General features: G+C 52.2%; 1 protein-coding gene across 1 annotated transcript in view; it reads right to left on the bottom strand.

The window, feature by feature from the left end:
* The window catches only part of rbms3 (RNA binding motif, single stranded interacting protein), an 89304-nt gene extending 87710 nt beyond the window's left edge, over nt 1–1594 (bottom strand). The window contains 1 exon segment of the mRNA XM_083679148.1: nt 472–1594. Within this exon segment, the coding sequence (XP_083535274.1) occupies nt 472–546 (75 nt within the window). The 5' untranslated portion in view covers nt 547–1594.
* Between the last annotated feature and the right edge of the window lie 1769 nt (nt 1595–3363).

Raw genomic sequence — 3363 nt, 5'->3', positions numbered from 1 at the left:
AAGAGGATCACAGAACACAGGACAGAGAGAATGATGGCCGAATGTGTGTGTGTGTGTGTGTGTGTGTGTGTGTGTGTGTGTGCGCGCGTGTGTGTGTGTGTCTGTATGTGTGTGTTTGTGAGAGAGAGAAAGAGAGAAAGAGAGAGAGAAAAAACAGGAAAAGAAAAAGCAAGAGAAGAAATGAAAGAGAAAGTGACACATCTAACCCAGGCTGCTCTACCCCTAGATCATCAGAGGACTGTATCAACGGCTCAATGGCCCATCAATCATCTCCAGCATGTTTCTATTCCCACAGCCTGCTCTAAGGGTGGGGAGAGAAAGAGAAGCCTGGGGGGTGGGGTGGGGGTGGGGGGGGTGGGGGGTGGAGGCTGAATACTCTGAACCTTAGCCTGGAGGTAGAGGGAGGAGGGGGGGGGGGGTAGCAGAGGCAAACGGAGAGGAGAAACCCAGCGGAGACACCCAGCACCGTACCTTAGTCTGGAGATAGTGGGGGTAGTAGTAGGTGAACTGGGGGTACATTGGTTGCTGTTCCAAGCGTTTGCCCATGTAGATGGAATCCTTCTGGCCGTAGCAGGAGATAGAGGCTCGCTAGCTGGGTAGAGGTGCCAGTGGTCGGCCCCTTGGTTCCTGGGGGCGGAGGCAAGATCGCGTTCACGGGGATGTGAGAGAGGGATGGACGGAGAGAGGAAGAGTGCGGTGGGCTGAATCTCAGGACCTCTGGCCGTCCTTCTGTCTGTCGCTGCTCAGTGGGAGTCCAATATCCCCTTCTCAGAGTGGAGGAGAGAGGAACAGGGGGAAGAGGAGGAGGTAGAGGAGGAAGATGAGGAGGATAAGGACGGGATAGTAGTAGGTGACACAGCTACAGATAAGCAGCGGAATAGGAGAAAGAAGGGAGTGAGAGAAGGGAGGGGGTAGGATAGGAAATAGGAGGGGGATCGGTGGTGGCACTCACTACTCTAAAAAGCCGGCTTGCTCGCCCGCTCTCCTGCTCATGCCCTGACTCTGCTCTCCTTCTCTCTCTCTCTTTCTCTCTCTCTCTGTGTCTCTCTCACGCTCTCTCGCTCTCACAAAAGCGTGAACAGTTTTCAGATCCTTCCCAGAGGCTCTCTCTGGTATCCTGGTTACTCTGCTCTGCTCCGTACAGACGGAAGGAGGGACACACACACACACACACAGCAGTGATGCAGATGGACGGACGGACGTCGCAGTTGGGGCTGGAGAGGGGGAGAGAGGGTGGTCTGGAGCCAATAGCAGAGTCTGCTGCTGTTCACGTCCAGCGACACAGCAAGAGCCCGGGGGGGGGGGGAAGATTTAGAAGAAAAAAAAGAGCCAGCACAAACTCCAGTCAAAGGCGTGGAGGGAAATCCAGATCCCGAGATATCCAGACAGAGATAGAAAGATAAAAAAAACCTTTCAGCTCTGCAAGGTGCCCTCCTGCTCTCTTCTCTTCTCTTCTCTTGGCTTATTTTCTCTCAGAGCTTCCCTGACGTCTTGTTTCCCACTGTGCTTGCCTGCCTGCCTGCCTTCCTTCCTTGCGTGTGTATGCGTGCGTGAGTGTGTGTGTGGAAGTGAGCGAGTGTGTGTGGCTGCTGCCGTCTGCTCCACACTGTGGCGAGGCGCAAGAGAGGGCTCAGCTTCGGCAGAGCTGCCGATCCCGCCTCCTCCTCCTCCTCCTCCTCCTCCTCCTCCTCCTCTTTCCTTGTCAGGAGGAGGGACTTCCACAGGCAGGCAGCCTCTCTTCCCACTGGAAGGCGGCAGAGTTCCCAGCCAGTGGGAGGGGCTCTGCCCTCCCCTCTCCTACCCCAGGAGGACTAACGTAGACCAGAGGGCCGTGCTGTTAGCAGACGGGAGGAGCCAGTAAAGAGGAGGAGAGGACACACAGCCAGCGCACAGCTAGGAGCCGAGTCCCCCTACTGGTGTTCCACAAACCCAACACACAGAGACTCCTCTTAACCTGCTCCTTTAGAAACACTAGGACACTAACCCTTTATCTCTCTCTTTCTCTCTTTCTCTTTCTCTCTCTCTCTCCTTCTCTCTCTCTTTGCAACCCTGAATCTCAGTGAACCCCCCCCCCCCCCACACACACACACACACACACACATACACACCTTTGGCTAACATCCCAACAGTAGTGCATAAACTGGAATACTGACCCACTGACACACTGCTGGATGTGCTCTTAAATAGCCATCTTACATAACCCAGCAAGCCTTGCATAGAAAACAGCACTGTCCGTCCCTGTGTATGAGCAGCTGTGTGTCTGAGAGAGAGAGAGAGAGAGAGAGAGGGGCTAAAACTCACAAATGAACTGCAGAGGAGGAAGCGATGCCTTTAAAAACACAGGCTTCGCTTCCAAGCCCTGGTCTACATTATTGACTATATAGAACAAGCGCTGATTATTCTCGCTGCATCGTACTCTCTGGATGTTGGCTGGTGGATGTGGGTATGTGTTCCATATCCATCCATCCATACTGTAGAGAAGTCAGACGACGACGGCGGATCTCAAAAGCTTACACAGAAGACTGATTTTAAATGAAACATTTGACGGCTTTTTTTTTTGTTTGGCATGGATTATTTCTGTCAATCATGCACCGATACAGCATGTTGCCTTTAACAGAAGCAGCAGTAGCAGCAGCAGCAGAGTGACTGTCTCCATCTCATGCCGACCCCCCCCCCTCCTCCTCTATAATCAAATGAAAACAGCCAGTGCTGCTGAGAAGACGTCCTCAGTGTGTGAGTTGGCAGGCCTAACACTCACAGTGATTGAGGAGAGGGAACACTTGAGGGCCAAGGTCTTCACTTTATGCAATGTGAGACACTTTCACAAGACGCCATTCAAAAGAAGAGCACAGTTACAAGAAGCAGAATGTATGAATATCTGACTTCGCAGTGACAGTAACAGTAGGAACATCAGACAGCATAAAGCTGACAGTAAATATATGTGAGATGGTTTACTGTGGGTACGAATGTGTGTGAAAGAAAATCCAGTTTCTGTAACCATGCAGAACTACATTTTCGAAACACTTCTTCAACATCTCATCAGCTCCACAGATGATGTACAGTCTCAGTCTGGCTGGGATGTCATCTGTCAGTAGACGCTGCATTCCTGGGAGTCTTTGCAATCAGATGCCTCAACTCCTCAGAGGAGCCTGCTGGAAGGGAGGGTGCTTATACTCCAGTACTATGTCTGGAATGCCGCAAGGGCACAGAGAGATCAGGTGTGTGTGTGTGTGTGTGTGTGTGTGCATGAAAGTGCGTGTGTGTGTGTGTGCATGCAAGTGCGTGCGTGTGTGTGTGTGTGTGTGTGCACGTGTGCATGCGTGCGTGCGTATACAGTATATGTGTCTGCACACGTGTGTGCGT

The sequence above is a fragment of the Argentina silus genome, assembly GCF_951799395.1.
Source record: "Argentina silus genome assembly, chromosome: 10".
NCBI classification, from domain to species: Eukaryota; Metazoa; Chordata; class Actinopteri; order Argentiniformes; family Argentinidae; genus Argentina; species Argentina silus.
The sequence above is the reverse complement of the archived record's forward strand: the minus strand, read 5'-3'. Positions and strand labels throughout refer to the sequence as shown.